Source organism: Cupressus sempervirens, chromosome 10 (assembly GCF_028749045.1).
Source record: "Cupressus sempervirens isolate cs-2001-9-10 chromosome 10, ASM2874904v1, whole genome shotgun sequence".
Lineage (NCBI taxonomy): Eukaryota > Viridiplantae > Streptophyta > Pinopsida > Cupressales > Cupressaceae > Cupressus > Cupressus sempervirens.
This window is the reverse complement of record NC_143127.1, coordinates 474,364,610-474,388,151: the sequence shown is the minus strand read 5'-3', so window position 1 is coordinate 474,388,151 and position 23,542 is coordinate 474,364,610. Positions and strand designations below refer to the sequence as shown.

The 23,542-nt window shown below is 38.5% G+C and overlaps 1 protein-coding gene across 1 annotated transcript in view; it reads right to left on the bottom strand.

Annotated features, from left to right (window-relative positions):
• Positions 1 to 2,370: 2,370 nt before the first annotated feature.
• FVE (Transducin family protein / WD-40 repeat family protein) overlaps positions 2,371 to 23,542 on the bottom strand; it is a 159,487-nt gene continuing 138,315 nt past the window's right edge. Inside the window, exon 15 of the mRNA XM_089807014.1 lies at positions 2,371 to 2,706. Coding sequence (XP_089663140.1) covers positions 2,608 to 2,706 — 99 coding nt within the window. The 3' untranslated portion in view covers positions 2,371 to 2,607. The remainder of the gene's footprint in view (positions 2,707 to 23,542) is intronic.

The window sequence follows — 23,542 nt, the reverse complement described above, 5'->3', positions numbered from 1 at the left end:
TATATCATATCTAACTGCAGAGCTTTGAACTCGAGAAATATATAATTAAAAAAAAAATTATACAAGAATTGCATAGGACAGTATGTAACAAACAGACTGGATCTTTCAAAAAAACAATATTTTAATGAGAAGGAACAAGTTGTGATTTCACATGCACATGGTAGAATATGTTGATTATTTCCATAATAAGATTAAATTGGTAATATAATAAAAGACCAATTTCGAAACGAAATATTGCAATTGCAGTTACTCAAACAAAGCACACAAAATTAGAAACGTGCAGCAAATAGATTGACTTAAATACCTGCAAATTATGAAGCCACCTCAAGAATGATGGATTGCATCTTCAAACAGTGATGGCAGGAACAAAGTTGCAGAGTTGGTGTCTGTTTATAATTTTTATGCATCTGTGGATAGTGGATAAGAGAAGAATGCAGTTGAAATATATTGTGAACCCATGTCCACCCATTCTCCCCCACATTGACCATGATTACACGGAGACAAATATGTCAGAGGAGAAATGATTAAGATGGTCTGCATACAAAAATCCATTTATACACCTTTCATCCTCACGGCAATGTATTCACACATAAATTTTACAGGACATGTATTACAAGGCAAGAACTAATTCACTGCATTACCAACATAGGCAACCCAAATACTTCGTGTACAATTTGTTGATGCCATGTGACTTGACAAAGCTCCGAGGGACTTTTATTTGTATTTCCTGTCTTATTTCATATTCAATATCTGCACTCAATCTCCTTGACTCCTCTCATTCAATGCATTTTTAAATATATCCACTTCTCTCTGATAGAGAATGAGCAGACATTAAAGTGAGAACAAACCTGAGCCATTTTTTGAAAACAGGGCATGAGACTAGTTTTTCCAGCATACACGCATGAGTAGCTCGCAGAGGAAGCCTATCAACATAACCAGCTAATCATAGTTGTGCAATGATGAAACATTTATCAACTTGTCTAAACGCCCTTACCAAAAAACACAATCGTATTTAATAGAAAAGGACCCATCTGCATATCATTCCATCAATTAAGAGATTAGCTTAAAAACATTTAGGATGAATACTGCAACCAAAGCCCCTTTAAGAATGATGTTTCAGTGTCATAGAGATGGCTGGGGTCATAACTAGGCTATGCTCATAGTGCCCAATTTTCAGAGGACTATAATTGGGCTCGTGATGTTTTAAACTAACTACAAATTCAACAATGTGCAGCTAACATGGTGGCCTCATTACAACCAAAGCCCATTAACAATAATATTTCAATCTCCAATGCCATAGAGATACAACAATGTGAAGTTAACATGGTGAACTCATTTGTTCATGAGGCCTCCATATTTATAAACTAGGTTCTGTGAAAGTGTAAAACGGTTATGCCAATGGTAACAAAGCAATATAATGGCTAGCAGGAATGAGTATAAAATAATAAACAGAACTGAGTGTATAGTAATCTACAGAACCCAGTGATAATGCTAAAAATATAGATAGTGGTAATGGAAAGGAGATGTACAAGAAGATAAATAAAGGGGTTTTGGCCTCTAAAGGAACTCTTGTGATAATGGAAAAGTGATGTATTCATACTGCCCAGTTATTAGGTTACTTTGGTTGGGCCTGTGATGTTTTAAGCTAGCTACAAATTCAACAGGTTCGGCTAACATGGTGGTCTCATGACAGCCGAAGCGCATTAAGAATAATACTTGAATATTCAGTGTCATAGATGGGGCTGAGATCATAAGTAGGGCATGCTCATACCTGCCCAGTTTTCAGGCCACTTTATCAGCCCAATGATGTTAAAACTACAAATTAAACTGCAACAAACATGGTGACCTCATTTGTCCATTAGGCTCCATAGTGTGCATTTTGGTGTTTTTGCTTGTGTAAGAAAGATGAATAAGAGAAAAACATAAATAGACAAAAACCAACCATTTATATCTTGCTGAATAGGAAGATCTCAAATGCATTGGAATTTGAAACATCTTCATCGTAGTCCTCAATTCAACTCCAGACAAACACGTCAAAGTGAAATTGCAGAAATATGATTATCACTTTCAAACTACTGGGTACATCATACCTAAATTATATATTGCAGCTGTCCTTCCACAGTATTTTCTGTGAGGGCATGTATCAAAATAGAGATAAGTGAGGTGGGGAGTAATGGAGAGGACCAGGGAGGCAGGAGAGCAGGGCAAATATTTAAGAATAACAATGCCACACCGAAAATCAAGAAAATAGTCATAAATAAAAGGCCAAGATTTTCAAATTTGCTTATATTCTCAAGTTATATGCTATATAGCAACGTTACAAGCTTTAAATTGATGCACTATTTGGTAGATAACAGTAAACAACCCATAAAAAGCACAACTATCATTTAATTATCTTTGGATTATCGTTATCAGCCATGTCTACAGAGTTAAATGCATCATCCATGAGACTAGGTAACCGTCCATATTAAGAATAGTTACTGAAGAAAGATGAATTCAGTAAGAGAAATGTTCCCAATGAAATTCAGTTAGCTTTCTTTTTCTATATGGCGTCCATTCCAGGCATTAAGTTGTACAACAAAGAACAAGAGAGTGTGTGTTTTGTTTCTACTTCTTGTCACAAGAAATAATGTGGGAGCGGAATTTTTCAAGTTCTGCCAAAACTTCATCTTCAGGTCTGTAAATCAAATCACTCATTCGCCAAATCTGCAAAACAAAAGGTGATAAATCAGTACGACTTCATGAGGCATTTCCAAAGCAACATACAAAATTTTCTAGAACAGTAGCAAGATGTTTATAATTTCAGAGCTTCAAAGAGTCTATAGTAAAAGCTAATACAGAAACTGCCGTGTTCAAAAGAATATACGAAATATGCTGAACATTTTTTTTTGAGAAAAATTAAAATGAAAACAGTATTGATCAAAGTTGTCAGATACTTCCCCTTCCCTACCAGATATGTATATCTGTGTTGAGTACTACTCCTGGATACAGAAAAAATACCTTTCCCATATTTGGGATACAACCAATGTCTGGATATGGTACCCCACCATCCAGAGCCATATCCAAAAATAAAAGTGCATGAGAAACAGATCATAGAAATAAATCAAACAAACGCAGCTGCACTTGGACGTGCATAGAGACATTTATATCACTAGAAGCCACGAATATAATATAGGGAAATAAATATTATAAACTTAAAATATAAAGAACAAAACATGTTCATAAAAATTGTTAGCATTATGTTCTACACTTTCAGAATCTAAACTGCATGAATAATTGAGATTATGTGTAATTTTATCATTGCTGTATCTAGCCATATCTATATTAGTGGCTGAGACTTACAGTTATATACATAATTGACACTTAATCTAGTAGGTATTAGATACCCTATCCATATCCAATACAATAGCTGTGTCCAAGCAAAACTCTTATATTGACATCTGGAATTATTTAGTATAACTTATTCCATGCATATGACTTTTGGGGGTTAGTAGAAAGAGTGGCTGCAATGTAACATTCCTACAAAAGCAGCACGCTAAAAGAAGATAGATTAAAGAGAAGCTACGAATTTATTCCATGTATGGCAGAATCTATGAGTAGCAAAGTCAGACTTGCCAAACTGAGTACTTCGCAAAAAAAACTTGTGAAAACCCAGGTGGGAGACTCGTTGAATAAATCCTGCAAAAAATCTCAGGGCTCAAAAAGTTGTTAACCAGTTGGCAACTCGCCATTGTCTAGCCATGATTAATAGACATATGCAGAGAGAGAAATATGCATCATATATGTAACAAATACTGCATAGAGTGTTTTTAGAGCTATCGTATCAAATGTTGGACAGTCCTAAGCTGTTGGATTTTAAAAACAAATATAGCACAGAAACTACAGTAATTCTTTGTAAACTTTTTGAGAAAGCACGTTCAAGTGCCTTTCATGTTGTCTCTTTGGTCCTCTCTAAGTCAGCATGTCAGCTGAATTGTCTATGGAAAGAGGTCCCATTGGGCAGAGGATGCTCTACTTTTCGATTCCATATTTATTATCAGTAGCAGACCGGTTGGGAAGACCCCGTTGAGGCTGGACCTTCCTCATGAATGCTATGGTGTTTAAAAGCTGAATATACTAGATATCATGACAATTTCTGATACTATTTTTATTATTTAATGAATTAAATTAATTACATACCTATTTAATATGAGAAGGATAATATGCTTTAAAAAAATCTGTAGATTTGCGAAAACTTTAAAATCATTAAAGAGGGAAGTGTAATCATTGGGGGAATTTTAAAGAGCATATACAGGAAAGCCCTACTTTGTCACACACTGAATCCTAACCACATTGGGTTGATGAACCTTTTCATTTTCACACTTTGATGACTCGTACTTTGTCATGTCAGAGGTCATAGAGAGATAGCGAAGACATGGTGCAATTGATGAAGCCTAAGCTGAAGATTAAGTGAACCTTAAAGCACAAAGCCGTGGCAGTCATGAGGATATCATTAATCAACTACTGCACTAAGTTGGATCCAGATCACTAGAAGAATTGGAGTTTACACATGTGACATTATACATGCAAGATGTTTGGTAAAGGTTGGTCTGTGCCACATTGCATACCTGTCAACTTTATATCTGCGTATTGGAGGCTTGCATGCATAATTGGTACCATACATTTCTTTTTTCACAATTAGCATGTATACACCTTCTGATTGTTTTTCCTGTCTATTGTGTTTTCCACCCCCTTGAACATGATCAAATTTAAAGAAAACTCAACACCAGTCAGAATAAGATCAAACAAGGGTGAAGCAATGTAAGTTTAAAGGATAACAGAGGTGTGAAAAGATGAAGTTTGAAACTACAGAATTCCCTTGGGGGCACCGCCCTCCAAGCATTCATAATCCTTGCTCACCTCCCAATTTTACCTTGGATCTGTCAATTCCTGATAACCTGACAATATAAATATTCTGATTTATCAGATCAGTCTGAACCAGATGCATGAATAACCTTATAATATGGCCCTAAAATCGTTATACTTCCTCTAGGAATAATCGACAATTTTCTATGGGTTATGTTGAAAGGTCAAGACCCTTGGGTTATGTTTAAGGTAGGGGTGTGTTTGTAGATAGAAGGCACACAATTATTACACAAGTCTGCTCCTTCTAGCATTCAGCCCTAGGTGATCTACTTGCAGAATTAATAAAAAATTCAGAACTTGCTTTCAGGATCGATTATATTCAGTCCATAATATCTAAAAGTTAGTGTCAGCAAATTATAAGTACTTCGTCAGCACTCTAATTATCAGAATTTGCAGAAACTTTACATGGTATCAGAGCTCTGGTAGTCAAACCTTGGTTCTACAAATTGATAATCAGATTTAAAACATATCTAGCAACATCCTCCTACCTACAATGGCCAATGCAATCAAACCCAAAGACAGGTCTAATAGAAAAGACCACTTCATTGCATGGAAATTCAGAATTATGATGGCTCTTGAAGAAAATGATGTAACACGGTTTGTTGATAAGGAATCCAAGCAACCTGATGCTGATCCTTATAAAACTAAATGGATCAAAGGAAACGGGAAAGCCATGAAAATCATATTAGATGGAGTTAAAAATGAAATAGTACCTATGGTAGTGAAGCATCAGACAGCATTCAATATGATTCGTGCATTAATAAATGCATATGAGGTTAATAATGCAACTAGAACCCTTTCACTAAAAAGGCAACTAAATCATATAAAAATAAGGAAGGGAGAATCTATGAATTCATACTTCCTAAGGGTGGCTAGTCTAAGAGATGAAATTACAAGCATTGCTTACATAATTGATGATGAAGCACTAACATTAATGGCAATAGCTGGATTACCAGATTCATGGGAAATATTCTCAAAAGGAGTAAGTGCTAAAGACAAACTCCTAGACTTCAATAGACTTAAAGGAGATTGCCTTCAAGAAGAATCTAGGCAACTCAAGAAAGGAAGGAAATTGAAAACTGAAGATGAAGAACTTCATATTCTCAACACAAATTCCTACAAAGGTAATAAGAACAATTTCAAGAAGAAGAAGGCTCATCAAAGAAATGACAAACCTAAGAGAGATTTATCCAAAGTAAAATGCTTTAAAAGTGAGAAATTTGGACACTATAAAGCAAATTGCCCAAAGAATACAAAGCAGCAAGTAAATTGTACAAATGTTACTAAGAAAGAGGAAAATTATGATCCTGAGAAACATGTATTGTATTCAGTGCTATCATGTTAAGCATCAAGCAAAGCATGGGTAATTGATAGTGGATCATCTCGACACATTACAGGATACAAAGAAGTACTAGACTTAATATCAGAAGAAGTTAATGACAAAGTTACCATAGGTGATAATTCCAATCATCCTGTCAAAGGAATTGGGAAGTGCACATTGAAACTGAAGTCGAGTACTTCTCTTCATCTCAAAAGAGTTCTCTATGTACCAAGAATTAAGAGGAATCTAATCTCTGTTACAGCACTTGAAGATGATGAACATAAGGTTGCATTCATGGAGGGTAAAGTAATGACCTGGTTTAAGAACTCTTCATTTAAGAAATCAAAGTTGATTGGTCAAAGAAAGGGATACTTGTATGAATTGAATATAGAACCTATTCAAGCCTTAATCCATGAAGCTGCTGATATAAACAAAGTGTGGTATAGAAGCTTAGGGCATCTAAACTTCAAAGCCTTATCAACTATGGAGAAGATGGTTACTGGTTTACCTAAATTAAATAAAGATCATTCTAGCATATGCAAAGGATGTGCACTAGGTAAAAACACCAAAAGTCCATTTCAAATTAGCACTAAAAAATCTAACAATGTTTTAGAAATTAGTCCACTCAGATTTGTGTGAACCTGTGTCTATTCCTTCTCTTGGAGGATTTTTGTACTATATACTTTTTATAGATGATTTCTTCAGGAAAACATGATTTACTTCTTAAAATATAAAGAATCAGAAGCAATCCTTAAGAGATTTAAAGAATTCAAAACCTAAACTGAAAACCTATCAGGGCATAAAATTAAAACTCTTAGGTTTGATAATGGAGGGGAATATACTTCAGATTTGTTTAAAGATTTTTGTAAAGAAGCGGGAATTAAGAGGGAGTTTAATGTTCCTTATAATCCACAGCAAAAAGGGGTAGCAGAAAGGAAGAATAGGACAACTATACAAGCAGCAAGAGCTATGATACTTGATCAAAACTTAGAATTTTATCTTTGGGCAAAAGCCTCATGTATTGCTGTCTATATTCAAAACAAAAGTCCTCACTCGCAGCTTAGAGATAAAACTCCTGAAGAAGTCTTTTCTAAAGTTAAACCAAATATAAGTCATCTTCGGATATTTGGGTGCCCTATATACATACATGTTCTAAAAGAAAAGAGAATTAAGTTATAACCCTCCAGAAGGAAGCGCATTTTTGTCGGGTATAGTGAAACCTCTAAAGCATATAGAATTTACATACCTGGTCAAAAGAAAATTGAACTTAGTAGAGATGTTATCTTTGAAGAAGAGCTTGCATCCAATAGAGCTCTGAGTCCTGAAGACCCCTCATATACTTAGTTCTAAAGAAAATCATGGTCCTGAGTTTCAAAGGGAGAACACTGAAGAAATCGAAAGTCAAATTCAAAACCTTAATCTTGAGGAAACTCAAAATCCTAAGAAAAGACCACTTTTGGCTATTAAGACTATAGAGGAAGCACAAGACTTCGTTGTACCATCTGGAACCTTCAGAGAGAGCAAAAGAACCAAAATATTTTCTAGCTATGCAGCAAACATGAGTGACTTACCTAACTCAGAACCAACAAATGTTTCAGATGCTATCAAACATACAGCTCGGAAGGATGCCATGACAGAAGAATACCAATCCATTATTAAGAATGATGTTTGGAAAATTGTTCCAAGGCCTAAGGGAAAATCTGTTGTCTCTTCTAAGTGGATATTTAAGATCAAGCATTCAAAAATATAAGGCCAGATTCATAGCCAGAGGATTCTCTCACAAGGAGGGAATTGATTATGAAGAAACTTTTGCTCCAGTTGCCAGATACACATCCGTAAAAACAGTCCTAGCTATTGCAGCATCGAAGGGATGGAAAGTACATTAGATGGATGTGAAAACAACATTTCTGAATGGGAAGATTACAGAAGAGGTATATTTGGAACAACCTAAAGGATTTGAAACTCGTAATCCTAAAGTCTTTGTTTGCAGACTCAAGAAAACTCTCTATGGGCTTAAACAAGCTCTACGAGCATGGTATGAAAGAATCAATACATATCTCACTAGTTTAGGATTCTCTAAGAATAAAGCTGATCCAAATCTCTTTTATAAAAGGGATAAAGATGATATGATAATTTTGATACAATATATTGATGATTTGCTAATAATAGGTGATGATCATATTATAGATCAATGCAAGAAAGATCTAATCAGAGAATTTGATATGAAAGATTTAGGACTCCTTCATTACTTCCTAGGACTAGAAGTATGGCAAAACTCTGATAGTATCATACTGGATCAAGGAAAGTATACATTAGATATCTTGAAGAGACTTGAAATGTGGAACTACAGACCTATATCTTCTCCAATGGAGACTAATCTACACAAACTTAAGGAAGCAGCAGTAGAATCACCCTCCATAGATTCTACTCTTTACAAATAGATGATTGGGTCTCTTATGTACTTGGTAAATACAAAACCTGATATTTGCTATGTTGTTAATGTCTTAAGTTAGTTTATGTGTGAGCCAAAGGAGATTCACCTATTTGCAGTCAAACACATTATGAGATACTTACAAGGCACTCTTAACCTTGGACTTATGTATAAGAAAGTTGACTTGAACTTACATGGATTCAGAGACTCGGATTGAGTTGGAAGTGTTATTGATAGGAAAAGCACTTCAAGATGTTGTTTCAGTTTAGGCTCAGCAATGATTGTAATGTCCCCATTTTAGCAGTTGACCAAGTGTGTGTGCGTTAGCCTTGTTCTACATGGTCCCGAGGGCTAACGAAGGGTTTAATGGGATCCTGGAGTGTTTTGGCCTAGTCATTTCCAGTTTGGGCCAAAACGAAGTTGATTTACTCAGTTTCAGACATACTTACTATTTTTAGTAAGTCGACAGGACACAGTGCAGGTCAATTTTGGTGATTGGATTTGATACTCCTCGGTGAGAGCTTTCCGATGAGCTATCACTCGCATTATTCGGAGTCCGATTGCTAATACATTTTAATGCCTGAAGTTTTATTAAAATAACGTCTAATTTAATTGTAAAATATTAAAGTGTTACTTTAATATTTATTTTATGGGGATGTGTACCCAAGGGAGACATAAGGGGTATTTTAATATATGTTTTATATATTACACATCTTTTATCCCACATTGCCCATATGAGTTGAGCGGACCCTTAGAAATAGAATAAAAGGAAGCATTTGTGGCTTCATTAGACAGGTTGAATATGAGAAGAAATTGGTGTGTGAGTTGTAGCTCCGTTCTTGGCATTTGAGGACGTTTATCCTCTCTTGTAACATTCTAGACGCCATTCCCTTGGGGTTTGGCCTTTGAAATTCTTTGTTATCAGCTTCATTATCAGGTAGTTTAGTTGCATTGCCAGCTACAGGCAGATTTGGTATTTTGCTCATATCTTCTTCACTACTTGTCCGACGCTTATGCCGCTTTGGGAGAATGATATTACGAAGGTAGTGGACTGATTGAAGGACAAAGTACTGTAGCAGCACTGTTCATGCAGCACTATTCACGCAACACTATTCACGCGACACTATTCACGCGGCACTGTAGCAGCAAGTTCGAAAGCATGGGCTGGAGTATTATGTCAATAATGCTGAAGTAATTAGTGAGTTGATAAATCTGCCATGTATTTGGTTTTATGAATTCTAAAAATAACATTTTATTGGCAGCAGTTCATTTCCACTTTGCATATTATTGTAGTTTCTTTCTTGTTTATGTTGTATGATACCAATTCCATGCACAAAACACAACAAACAAATAAACGTTTGATTTCCGGAGTTATAAGGGGTTTAAAACATTAAACGGAGAAATAAGAGGTTGAATGCAAACTGTTTGACATAATTCCTTTCAGCAATTTGGTTTAGTTTTTGGGACATTCAGGGGTGCCCATTACAGTGGTATCAAAGCTATTTCTAGGGTATCCATTACAATGATATCATGGATATGCAGAAAGCAGTCATCAATAGCATAGAGTTCCACGGAAGCTGAATAAATTGCAATTGCAATGGCTTCGCAGGAAGCAGTTTGACTTAGAAAGTTACTTGTGGGATTATTTGATCAACCCATGAATCTCACTATCATTCACTGTGATAATCAGAGTTCCATCAAGCTTTCTGTGAATTCAGTTTTTCATGACAAATCCAAGCATATAGAAATTCCTTACCATTATGTAAGAGATATGGTAGACAGGAAAACTGTAAAGTTACAATACATTTGCATTGCAAATCAGACAACAAATATTCTTACCAAACCTCTTTCTCGAATGAAGATAGATCACTTCAAAAAAGGACTTGGTATGGTTGAATTATAATACATTTGTATTCTTTAAATTATTAATGAAATAATTTTGTGTTAAAATTATTATTATTGTCAAGCTATTGACTGTTATGGGCTTCACCATTTGTATTCACTATCTAAGAGGTGATGATCTCTGAGATAATGAACACTTGTATAAAAGACATTATGAGAGATGACGATCTCTGAGATAATGTACTAAACAGTAGAGAACTACTGATAGATCTGGATGAGTTCAAGATTGCATTGTGATGTAAATATTTCTATGCGTATGAGTCACAACTTGGATAAAGGAAGAATATAATCATTCTCTAAATTTTATCCTGTGTACTGGCAGACCTTAACTCAGGATCATATTATGATATGGGTCTATCAGTGCCTATGATTCACATCTTGGATAAAGGAAGAATTTAATCACTCTCTGGATTTTATCCTCTATGTTGCATTCCATGTAATACTGTTATCACAAGTGTAAGTGATAAGTCATATTACAGGTATAGTAATATGACAAAGTATCATGTGTACAATGATACCACATGCTTAGAAGATTCAGATAGATATGTTATCTCTCATTTATATTATCATGTTAAGGAGTGTTAATTGCTGATAACCTGACAGTATAAATATTCTGAGTTATCGGATTGGTGTGAACCAGACGCATGAATAACCTTATAATATGGACCTAGAATCATTATACTTCCTTTAGGAATAATCGGCAATTTTCTATGGGTCTTATTAGACCTATTATTGACTAATGTGGTTAGTTAACCACTACCCATTAGTCAAAACAGAATGGGTGCCGATTTTGAGGAAGGGACATAATTTGGAAAAGGCCGACCTAGGAAGGGGTGTGCTTGTTGAAAGGTCTTGACCCTTGGGTTATGTATAACATAGGGGTGTGTTTGTAGATAGAAGGCACACAATTATTACACAAGTCTGCTCCTTCTAGCATTCAGCCCTAGGTGATCTACTTGCAGAATTAATATCAAATTCACAACTTACTTTCAGGATCAATTATATTCAGTCCATATTATCTGAAGGTTAGTCTCAGCAAATTATAAGTACTTCATCAGCACTCTAATTATCACAATTTGCAGAGACTTTACATAGTTCATTGGAATACACTAAACTTGGAAACTAAACATGAAAGGTGATGGAAGAAGTGAGGAATGACATGTAATAAGAGGGGCATCATATTAACAAGAATTTAAATGAAAAAAAAAAAATCCTTCTGGGATGGCAGATTCCGCCACCATCTACGAATTCTAAATCCTCTCTTACCCTTGAATTCAGACACAAAGAGGTCAAGTGGGAAGCAGCACGCCTTCTTATACTGCAGTTTCATAGCAGCAGATTAAGAGTTATCACCCGAATGTTCACAAGGTTATATCTAGGCACACTAAGGTGTTTGATAGCATTCCACGTGGAGTCTTGGTGTTAGGTTTCTACACCATTGCCCCATTGCAAAAGGGGACCCCCTCTTTTTCTTTAGCAGCAGTAGTGGTCCTAGATGCTTTTAGGTGGTCTTAGGTGGTCTTGGTAACAATTTCCAAGTCTCCAAGTTAAAGGGGTGAGTTTGGACAACTTTCACCTGCTGGATAGTCAAGTTTGTCAAAGATGTGAGCAAGAGTTAGGCTAAGTTAGTCAAGGATGTGGAGTTGAAACCAAGAGAGTTGTGATGAAATGAGTTAAAACCTTCTGAAAATCCTTGTTCCCATTTCAATTTCATCTTCAAAATTCAGGAAAGGTTGTGGGAGGTAACACTGTTGGAGGTATGCTGAATTTGAAATTTGGCAACATCTGGAATTTTATAGAAACTTACAAAATCTAGAATCTTTATTATAACTCCTATGAAGCTAAAACCTATCTCAAACATCTTGACATTTTTTATATAAAAATAAATGTAACTTCAATGTTATTTTTATATAAACCCTCTCTCCCTCCAAGCTGATAAAACTGTCTTGAAGAATTTGGAAGTTAACTTGCAAATGAAAAATCTTGGCACTAGGTTGGAATCTGACCATGTCCTAGGATTCATAATCCCAGCACCCCCTAAAATTCAGCCCTGTGTAAGATTGAGTTTCAAGCACAAATTGCTGAAAAAGTGAAGGAAAATGCTAAATGAGGTAATATTTTGATGGAAGTTGGTGACAATGCAAGGGTCCTCACGAGGTGCAGAATCCTCCTACCTCCTAGAACTACCAATCTGACAAGGGGGAGATTTTTGTCCCCTTTGAACATGATCAAATTTTAAGAAACTCTACACTAGTCAAAATAAGATCAACGAAGGGTGAGGGAATGTAAGTCTAAAGGCTAAAAGAGGCGTAAAAAGATGAAGTTTCAAACTAGAGAATTCCTCGGCAGCTGCCACCCTCCAAGCATTCATAATCCTTGCTTGCCTCCCAATTCTGCCTTGGATCCATAGTTAATTGGAATACAGGAAACTTGCAAACTAAACATGAAAGGTGAAGAAAGAAGTGAAGACTGACATGTAATAAGAGGAGCATCATATTAACATTTATTTAAATGGGGAAAAATTCTCGAGGGATGGCGGATTCAACCACCCTCCATGGATTCTATATCCTCTCTCACCCTTGAATTCTGCGCTGCATGGATGGCAATTAAAGCCCACACCACTCTCCCACTCCTCCCGACACCCCTTCCCCTTTAACTTGGATAGTCAGATACAAAGCATAAAATGAAGGGGAAAGAAATTGAAAGCAAGTTGATGAGTTTGAATGAAAGTGCAGGCAAAGTTCCTTGAAGGATGGCTAATTCTGACATCCTCCAAGGATTCATAATCCTCAAACCACCACAAATTCTGCCTTACATCCATGACAATGGAAACATAAGCAAAACCCCAATTTGCATTATAAGGAATGAAGATGAAAGAAAAGGATTGAAAACCCCAAAGAGCCCCAAATTCTGCCTTGTCTACATCAAGATGGAAACTTACACAAAATGAAGATCAAAAAACATGGAATTGAGGGTATTGATTGGCGAACTTGAGAATCAAATTGTTGTGGGCCATGTTCAACGAGGAAAAAGAATGAATTGAAAAATGAAAAGAGAAAATCCTTAAGACACCACCAAATTCTGCCCTTAGATTGATGGAGCTCGAAACTTGCATCTGGCCTCCAAGTGGCACAAAGGGAGAGAAAAGGTGAATGGAATAGGAAAGTGTTGGCAAGGAGATGAAAAATTAGACCGTAGGAGAAAATAAGGAACTGGATAAGAATCAAATTTGACTGAATGCCAAAAGAAATTCCTTGAAAGGTGGAGGATTCTGCCATTCTTCAAGAATTATTTATCCTCTAAAATGTCTGATTTCCACCTAAAGCTCATACTTAATCGAAAAGAAAATAAGGTTGTGATTTGAGTGACAATCAGTAACTAGAAACATCCCTTTGCTCCCTCCTAAACAAGTTGGCCTCAATAAGGACACACACCTTCATAACACCAAATTCTCTATTTAAGGGGGGGATGAAAGATCGTTCCAACATCAAATAAGAAGCAGCTCTATCTCTTCTAAGGCAGCAAACTATCTCCTCCAAGACAATGAACTATCTAGAAGAGGGGATACATTATCTTGTGGTGACAGCAATTACATCCTTTGTCAACAATCTGAAACATGAAAAGACATCAACTTTGAACATTTAAGGCAGAGAATCATTCAAAATCAGGGGTAAAGTGAGGTGACGAAATAAAATCTACGCATGTAATGGGCTTCTAACTACTCTAAATCCCCAAAACTCAGAAGAAAAGTTTCACTTTAAGTCAAAGGAGTAAAGCCATTTTGTCAAAATCATAACTAAGGATTTGCAACAAGGAAGAGAACTTTCGTCTTAAATTACACAAAATCCATGATCATTGCATTTTGCCTCTTTGTTTTGATGAAGATTTTAATTCTTGAAATCTTTCAGATTTCCTTCATTTTATGAGCTTAAAACATTTTCCTCTCTTGGTTTTGCAATGTAAACTTTGGAAAGGAAGAAGCTCGAAAAGAAAAAGGTTATGGCAGTGTCAAGCCCAAGGACTTACAAATGAGGAGTTTCAAAATCAAATCATCAAAGTGCAAGTTCAAAGAAAGATCAAGATGGAGTTCAAGAAGGTGAAGAGCAATATAAGTGGAAGAAATAGAAACCATCATAAACTTGAATTTCCTCTGGAAATCCAAGTTCGCTTGAAGGATCCAGCTACATGAAAATTTCACCATCACTGAAAAGATCAAAGTCAAGCCATCGAAAGAGAGATCAGGAATTTATAAGTGTTCTCCGACAAAAGGGTAGTTAGACAGTTACCGATGCAGAGACGGTTGTGTCGTTTCATTGCACCATTTCGTACATTATAAATTTGGACACTTATGTATTTCGGCATCATTATCGTTGTTCGGAATATCATTGTTATGTACAGATAAGCATTTGATGATGAATAGTATTTTGCATTGAATATATGTTTTATTTCCTGTTCGCCACGGGTTGAACATTTGGTGTCATTGCTAGTTCGAATTCAAGATAGTATGGAGGAACGAAGATAAATGGGAAAAACAGTACAAGACAACCGGAATACAAATGATGACGGCGAAATAGAAATTTTTGAAGGAGAGCACGAAGCAGTGCAGAACATTCACATTCTGTATCGCATAGGCCTGGAAACTTCCGTACAGAGGGAAGCCACCAAGAACGATGTTACAACAGAGAGTGTGTGGGATGATATGCACGCAAGCCCCACCACAAACAAGTTTTTAGATCAACTTCCCCGTCTGATCACACAAGCCTACGTGGCATAAAAGAGACGTTGGGAGGAAGTAGAACGCGAGGAATGCCGTCAGGAGACTCTGAAGAAGTTCTACGAGGAGAGAGCTGCATAGCGGCAAAAAACTAAACCATGAGTCATTGCACCATAGTGTCAAAGGCACTCATATATCTGTAATTGTCGCATAAGTCGACACATGATGTATACAAAATAAATAAATAAAAGAGTGTTCTGTTTTGATTTTCTTTTATAATGGTACTATATGCCAAATGCCCAATCTTTTGAATAATAATAGGAACTTGAGGGAAGAAATCAACGAATTACAAATTGTACGTGAGGAAGCCGAACCTGACAGAGGATAAGACAACTCACTGCGGAACGTACTGAGGGGCAGCCGAAGGAATCACCTAGTGTGGTGGTTGTAGCGGACTTCACAGGAACCAGCGAAGGGTGCCTCAGTTCGCCGGAACGGTGCGAACGGAGCAACGAGGAGTTGCTCGAGGAAACACAGCATCGATTGGTAGTGCTTGAGGAGACAAAGAAGCAATTTATATATTTATCACACACACCACTACGAGAGTGAACCTGTGAAGGAGGAGAAGAGGCGAGGCCGACAGAGGACACCGGGGCGAAAGGATGTGCCAGAGCAACACTGCACGGTGGTCAAAGTAACAAGCTAGGATCAACTTCTAATAGTTCAACGACACGATCTAGTGGTGATCAATGGGCAAGTACTATGTCTCCAAAGCAAAACCTACTATGTCTCCAAAGCAAAAACTCTCGGAGTTCACTGGCGAAGGGAAGGAAGATCCCGTACAACATTGCCATAAATGTGAAACGATATGAACTGCCAACACAGTCACAGATGCGGATGAATGGCTGAACCAATTTCCCACCAGCTTACGAGGGTTAGTGGTGGATTGGTTCTCCGACATGGACAAGGCAAAGATCTCCACATGGGATGATCTCAAGAAAGAATTCCAAGCAAAATTTCGACTACTCTAGGATGATAACGAGGTTGTAGCATGAGCCTACAATCGAAGTCTTAAAGATCTTCTTAGCCGGATAGGTACTCAACCAGCAGACAAACTAAAGAAACGATGGTTTGTAGAAGGCCTACGCGAAGCATTGAGAAGAAAGATGAAAATAGTTCTGCCCACGTCCTACACCAATGCATACGACCGTGCCCTAAATCTAGAAAGTGAAAGTAAAACAGCAAAGAAGAAGAAGAAGAGGAGAAGTAAATCTTTCTTATCTTCCAAAAGCGATGAATCCTCCGACAAGGGAAGTTGTGCCAACATTGAGGATGAGCCTAGCAAGAAAGTGCAAACACTCCAAAAAGACTTGGAGCGGATGCACAAGGAATTCAAATCCATGATGGGAGCGAGTCGCCACACGAAGGAAGGAGAAACCTGGTGCACGGACTGCAAAGAGAAGGGTCATTCAAAGGGAGCATGTCCCAAAAAGCCGATGTGTGATATCTATCAAGTCCTAGGGCATTCTACCAAGGAATGTCTGTTTAACATGAAGACTAGGAGCCAACAGATATTGTTCACACAAGAACAACCATCCACGTCTGGCACAAATAATGACACCCAAGGAAACAATACTGCCACATCCGACGGCTACAGGAACAACCACCGAGGAGGACGAGGCGAGAATGACAATAGAAATCGAATATAATATGATTCCAAAGGGAGGCCCATAATCTAATGCCGAGCATGTAACCAATGGGCCCACTTCACCAGAGAGTGTCCAAAGAATGACACTCCGCAGAAGTTATGTTGATGGTGTGGTCCAAGGGACCATGAAGATGCGAATTGCCCGAAACAAGTAAATCTCATTAACAACAACGAAGATAAGGTTTTGGTCGTTACTCGCCACCAAGCTAAACAGGCCACCTATCCTGACCCCTGCACGAAGAAGCAAAGGCTGCGAGAGGTACGAGAGGATGTAGAGAAAGCAATTAAGGCTGCGAAGGATACGAAAGATGTTGTTCCTCAACAATCGGAGGGAGAAAACAACTTAGTCAATCCGATCCTACAAATGGAGGTGCCCGTCAGAGTTCAAGACCTCTTACAAGTAGTACCGCAACTAAGGACGATATTGCTGAAAACCCATGCATGAACGGCCAAGACGAAAGGACAGCCAACCAACCCAGGAGGGTCCGCGACAAATCCCATGTTGCTAACAGTAAGCAACGGTCGTCATCCAGCGATGGTCAAGATGGGAATCTTCGGGACCATCCTGACAGACACCATCGTGGATGGTGGGTCCAGGGTAAATGTTCTTCCCGAGGTGAAGTGGAGGAAATTGGGAAAGCCTACCCTGTGGCTGTCCACATTCAACCTACTCGGTGCTGACCAACAGGGGATAAAATCCCTAGGGACCTTAGTGGCTCAACAAGTAACTATTGACCAACAACCATTTGTGTTGGATTTCGTAGTAATCCCATTAAAGAAAAAGGGATATGATGCCATTCATGGAAGAGGATGGTTGGTGGCTGCGAAGGTAACTCATAACTGGAAGAAGAATATCCTGTCAATGGAAAGTGGAGGGCGGAAGTTTGCAATTGATCTCCGAACCCAACTGGTAAGTGAAGAAATGGCCTCGTCTTCGGAGTCCAAGTCAGACGAAGAGCACCAGAGAGATGAAAGGCAGAATGAATCCAAACGAAGAAGACGTCTTAGAATTGGAGGAGTGTTCGGAAGATGAGACAAGTTCATTAAATGGGCTTTTTCATTGGCAGATGGAAGACTATGAACTCTTCCATAGGTCCATGCTTGGTGTCAAAGAACCCGAAGATGAGGAGGTATTGCCACCACAGTTCCTGGAATATAGAGAGGGAAATGCAGAGATCAATGAGAGTCTCGCCCATGGCTTCGAAGGGAAGGAGATAAGATACAAAGAACCGTCTGTAGAAGTTACTAATCTTGGAGACGCGGAGAATCTAGGGAACATACTCGTGGGAGACGATTGGAACCCAGTACTAAAGGCTGCGGCATTCAAAAATTTTCTTTAGTACAAAGATGTATTCGCATGGATGTACAAAGATTTAAAGGGAGTCCCACCAGAAATGTGTATCCACTGCATACAGTTGGTACCCGGAACCATACCTGTGCGAAAATGCCCGTACAGAATTAATAAAAACTACACAGACCGTGTAGATAAGGAAAAACAGCGCATGCTGGAGGCCGGCATAATATTCAAAGTTCAAACAAGCAAGTGGGTGTCACCTATTGTAATATTGATGAAGGACAGGATCCAAATCCAGATATGTGTGGACTTCCAGTGCCTCAATGCAATCACAATAAAGGATCTCTTTCTGATTCCATTCACCGACACGATTTTGGAAGAAGTGGCCAGACACGAAATGTATTCTTTCATGGATGGATTTTCTAGCTATAACCAAATTTCCATCGCAAAGGAAGATAAACTGAAGACTACTTTTGTGGTGGAGGATGGCGTGTATGCGTACAACCAAATGCCCTTTGGATTGTGTAATGCACCAGCCACATTCCAAAGGATCATTTTCCATATATTTGACAAAATGTCGGTCAACAACTTCCGTGCATTTTTGGATGATTGGTCCATTTTCAATGGACAAGACAACCATTTAAAGGCACTTCAAGAAACTATGGAGAGGTGTCGGTGGGCAAGGCTAGCATTAAATCCAAAGAAATGCCAGTTCATGGTTCCTCAAAGAAAACTACTTAGACATATCATTTGCAAGACGAGACTAAAGACCGACCCGAATAAAGTAAGGGTCATAGTAGAAATGGAAGCCCCGATGGAGGTATCTGGAGTCAAGTCCTTTCTCGAGCACGTTGGGTATTACAAACAATTTATAAAGAACTATGCCAAAATTGCTCTGCCCCTAGACAAGTTGACACGAAAAGGAGAATCATACATCTGGACTTCCGAACAGGAGACTACCTTTTCAAAACTGAAGAACAGATTGCTAGGAGCACCCATACTGGCATATCCTAACTGGGACAGGGAGTTCCACATCCACGTGGACGCATAAAACTTCACTATCGGTGTGACATTGGCGCAGACCGGTGATCATGGTCTTGATCATCCAGTGTATTTTGCAAGTCGGCTACTGTCAAAAGCTGAGAGGAATTATAGTACCACTAAAAGGGAGGCTCTTAGGATGGTGTACTCAGTACAAAAGTTCAAACATTACCTGTTGGCCACACCATTTACCTTTTACATGGATCACCAAGCATTGATGCACCTGGTGAATAAACCAATCATCCAAGGTAGAATCAGCAGATGGTTGTTGCTGCTCCAAGAATTTACCTTCACCATCATCATGCGACCTGGGAAGAGTCATGTCATTGCTGACCAGCTCTCCCGAATCAAGTCTAGGGAACCACCGAAAGGGGTCAATGACGACTTTCCGGATGCACATCTATTCAGAATCGCCATTCTTCCGGAATGGTACAAATCTATAAGAGAATACATGTCAACGTCTCAATTTCCAAGAGAGATGCCGTCAGGTGAACAGTGGAAGTTAGTTCTCAAGAGCCGAAGGTTTCAATTAATAAATGGTCTTCTCTATAAGATGGGTCCTGATCAAATACTACGGCGATGTGTCATGGAGGAAGAAGTGCAAAATGTCCTAATGGAAGCACATGAAGAACCGACAGGTGGCTACATGGGACTTGACACAACAACACGGAAGGTTCTGCTTGCCGGGTTATGGTGGCCCACACTATACAATGACACACGGGAATGGGTGTTCAACTACAACACATGCCAGAGAGCTAGCAAACCGCTCAAGAGGGACTTCATGCCATTAAACCCGTCCCAATCTAAGAAGTTGTTTGAACATTGGGGACTAGACTTCGTGCGTCCCCTGAAGGCGAGTAGGGCTCAACAATGTTGATACATAGTGGTAGCCACGAGGTAGAAGTATGGGCACTAACTAATAATTCTGCAATCAACACGACCAAGTTCTTGTACGAACAAATCATCACTCGATAGATATACCTATTCAATTGATGAGTGACAAAGGAGGTCACTTCGTCAACCACGTGATTAGATTATTAACAACAAAATTCAAAAATTTTCCTTCATTGTCAAGTTTGTACTATTCACGAGCCAATGGTCAGACAGAAGCCACAAATAAAATTTTGGTGGACATCATATACAAATCCTCTGGCGTTGAACAAGCCGACTGGGAGAAGTTACCTTTGGCACTGTGGGCCTACCATACCACATTCAAAGTCACAACGAGATAAACGTCGTTCTAGTTGATGTTTGGTCAAGTAGTGGTACCGGCCGAATTTATGGTTCAGAGCCTGAGAATTGCAATCAATAATAGACTAGGAGATATGGAGAGTTTATGAGAACGCCTCTACCAATTGAACAAACAGGATGAACGCAGATTAACAACACAATGGGTGACAGAAATGGCACAAACCCATCGAAAAGCGTGGCATGATAAACATTTGAAAAGGTCGAGACTCCAGCCAGGGCAACTCGTACTTCAGTATAATGGCCGTAGTGAGATAAAACCAGGCAAATTCAAGGTTAAGTGGCTAGAACCAGATAAAGTAAGGGAAGTCGGCGACAATGGATCCATAAAACTGTGGACCTTACATGGGCGCGAGATTCCTAAGGCCATCAATGGATCGAAGCTAAAAATTTATTAGGAGCGACAAGGAGGCAAAGTGAGCAATAATTGCCAAATCAGACTACGTTAAAAATAATAACAATAATAAATTAATTAATTTTTAAAAATATCCAAAAATTCAAAAAAAAAAAAAAAAAAGTGTCTCACAAACACAAGTTCCCCGGACCCGTGGGTGTCCCACGAACACTTGTCCCGCAGACACAAAGTGTTCCACGGACACGTGGCCGCAAACACTTATGTCCCACGATGATGGTCTCATGGAGATCATGTTAAACTCCCGTAGACAGCAAAGGGCGTTCAAAATTATGCGGACACAAGCAAATTCTCAACCGTGGGTTATAAGAGGCTGCGTGACGAAGACTTACAATATGCAAGTACTGCATAAAAGAAATCAGACATGATAATAAGCCAAGGTTTTTAAGGGAAATCGCAGCCGTTAGAGTCTCTTAAATACATGCCATGGAGAATGTTTTCTTTGCCAAGGTTAATCCGTGCAAGTAAGTTAGCCGTGGCAGGAACAAGGAAGTTTACGGAGGAGAGGGGTAGTCCGCGAAAGCTATTGGTGTCGATAAGAGAAGATACAGGAACCATATTTCAATACATATTATCCGCGGGAAGAAAGAATATCCATAGATGGGTAGAGCATAGCAAGGACAATTCACATGGGAATCATTACCACCAGAGAATCTTTGCTACGGGAAACAAAAGAGAAAAGGAGAAAGAGAAATCTAACCGTTTCTTTTAGGTACATAAAAAGACAAAGCAAGAAACCATTATTATAGAATCCGCAGGAAAAAGAAAGCAGTGGAAAAACCAGTTGAACGCAAACATGGAAAAGAATGTGAGTGTTGGCTTCTGGAATCCGAGTTGCAGGGCCAACAGCATCCAGTAGTAAGAAACAAAAAGTGCAGCCTGACCTCTCACACCTCACGGTGCACTTTGAAGGACTAAATGGCAACGAGTGTCGAAAATGGTGGCAAGAAACTGTAGATACAAAGGTGATTAAACAAATTCTGGTACGAGTGCAAGTACATTGGGCAATACAACTTCCCGTATTTTCCATTCGGTTGTTTGAATCAATTTTATGAACTATGATAGAATTGTACAATAGGAACAGCAGAACCAGTACATTTGTTTACAAGCAACATCGTATAACGATCTCCTTCAAAATGAGAGATTTCAGTAGGATTTTTGGCATTCCTGGCCAAGGAGGACAAAAAGTGGAGACCAAGACTCGCAAGTTGTCATAGGAACGTAAAGAGTATTGGGTGAAATTAGTAGGCTGCAACCTCACACCAGAGGAAATGGAGTCTGTGGTGAAGGGTGGCAAGAGTCGAGGACTGCAGAGAGATTTTATTCGGGAGGGCCATTGGAGGTCTATCATGGATGTAATTAAAAGCAGGTTGACGGGGGCAAGTTAGGCCTCGGATATAGCTTTGTCGCAGATTCCATTCATGAACAGCATCATGAATGGTACCGTGTACGATTGGGCCACGGTCCTCACCAACAGGATGGAGGAGTGCAGCACTTGGAAGAGAATTTGAGTATCTTGGAGAGAGAGTCCTTGTTCACTAAGGAATCAAAGTGAGAATTTGGCATGATTGAGTTGTTATATCTGGGGCATATCATCAGCGTCAATGGGGAGAGAGTAAATCTAGAAAAGATTAGAGTCATCCTTGAATGGCCAACACCAACTAGCCTCTCATAGCTGAAGGGGTTCCTTAGTTTGTGTGGCTTCTATAGGAGGTTTATGAGAGGTTCTTTAAAGGCAGTTCCTCTTTTGACAAATATTAAGAAGAAAGGATCTTTGAGTGGTCAGAGATAACACAACGAAGTTTTTAGGATTTCAAGCAAGTGATGTCAACTTGCCTAATGTTAGGTCTACCTAATTTCACCAAACCATTTGAGCTATAGTATGATGCTTTAGGAGATGGAATTGGTGCAATTATGTCGCAGAAGAAACACAACATAGCATATGAGAGCAGGAAGTTGAGAGGATGGAGAGGAGTTATTTTATATATGATAGGGTGGTGTTGCCCATTATGCATGCACTAGCCAAACTTAGGTCTTATTTGGAAGGAGGTAAGTTCCTAATTAACAAAGATCGTAACACCAAATAATACTTCATGAGCAAGAGAGATCTTAATGATAGTGATTTAGAAACATCCTTGGGTTATCAGCAACATTGAATCACCCAAAAACAATTCCTTTCACTTTATCTGTTTATTATTCATTTGGACAGTTTTCATGTTATTTTAGCTTGTGATCAATCTAGTTGGCTCTTTTTCTTATTTGATCCTTATGGCATAGTCTAGGCAACATGGAGCATCTTGTTCTAATGTTTCCAACTGAAGTTATCTTAAGATTGATCCCGTCCTATGTTGGCTTTCCTATTGTAACAGCGTGGCAAGTTGCGGCATGCAATGCATAATAGTGCATTGTTCTATGTTGTAACATGTTTGATCGACCCTCTTGTATGTTCCCATGACACGATGTATTCATTTGAGGTTGTTCTTATGATTTGGGTCCTGACCAATCTACTTGTAATATGTTTTCTTTGTCTAGGAAATTAGTGATCGGATAAGCCAATTTGTGGTTG